The 289-nt window shown below is 58.8% G+C and overlaps 1 protein-coding gene across 1 annotated transcript in view; it reads right to left on the bottom strand.

The window, feature by feature from the left end:
- The window catches only part of LOC104507321 (ATP-dependent RNA helicase A-like), a gene marked incomplete at its 5' end in the record, with an annotated part of 7972 nt that overhangs the window by 659 nt on the left and 7024 nt on the right, over positions 1–289 (bottom strand). The window contains one exon of the mRNA XM_010148564.1: positions 22–234. Within this exon, the coding sequence (XP_010146866.1) occupies positions 22–234 (213 nt within the window). The remainder of the gene's footprint in view (positions 1–21; positions 235–289) is intronic.

The raw sequence follows: 289 nt of genomic DNA, 5'->3' as shown, positions 1-289 counted from the left end.
CTGTAGCCACCCCCTGCTTGCCAATAGCCACCCCCTCGGTAGCCACCCCCACCGCGATAGCCTCCCCCCAGGCCACCTCGATAGCCTCTGCCTCCCGAGCGCCTGCCCGAGTAGCCGTAGGCACCATACCCTCTTCCTCTGTAGCCGGAACCATAGGGGTAGCCTCCCCAGCCTCTGAGGCCACCTCCATTGTCATAGCGAGCCATTTTGGGGGGGCGAGGACCATCTCCGAACCTGGCAAAGAGAAACATCAGATACTAGATGTAATCATATGGATTCTTTTTGAAGT

This window comes from Eurypyga helias, unplaced genomic scaffold (assembly GCF_000690775.1).
Source record: "Eurypyga helias isolate BGI_N326 unplaced genomic scaffold, ASM69077v1 scaffold14133, whole genome shotgun sequence".
Taxonomy (NCBI): domain Eukaryota; kingdom Metazoa; phylum Chordata; class Aves; order Eurypygiformes; family Eurypygidae; genus Eurypyga; species Eurypyga helias.
The sequence above is the reverse complement of the archived record's forward strand: the minus strand, read 5'-3'. Positions and strand labels throughout refer to the sequence as shown.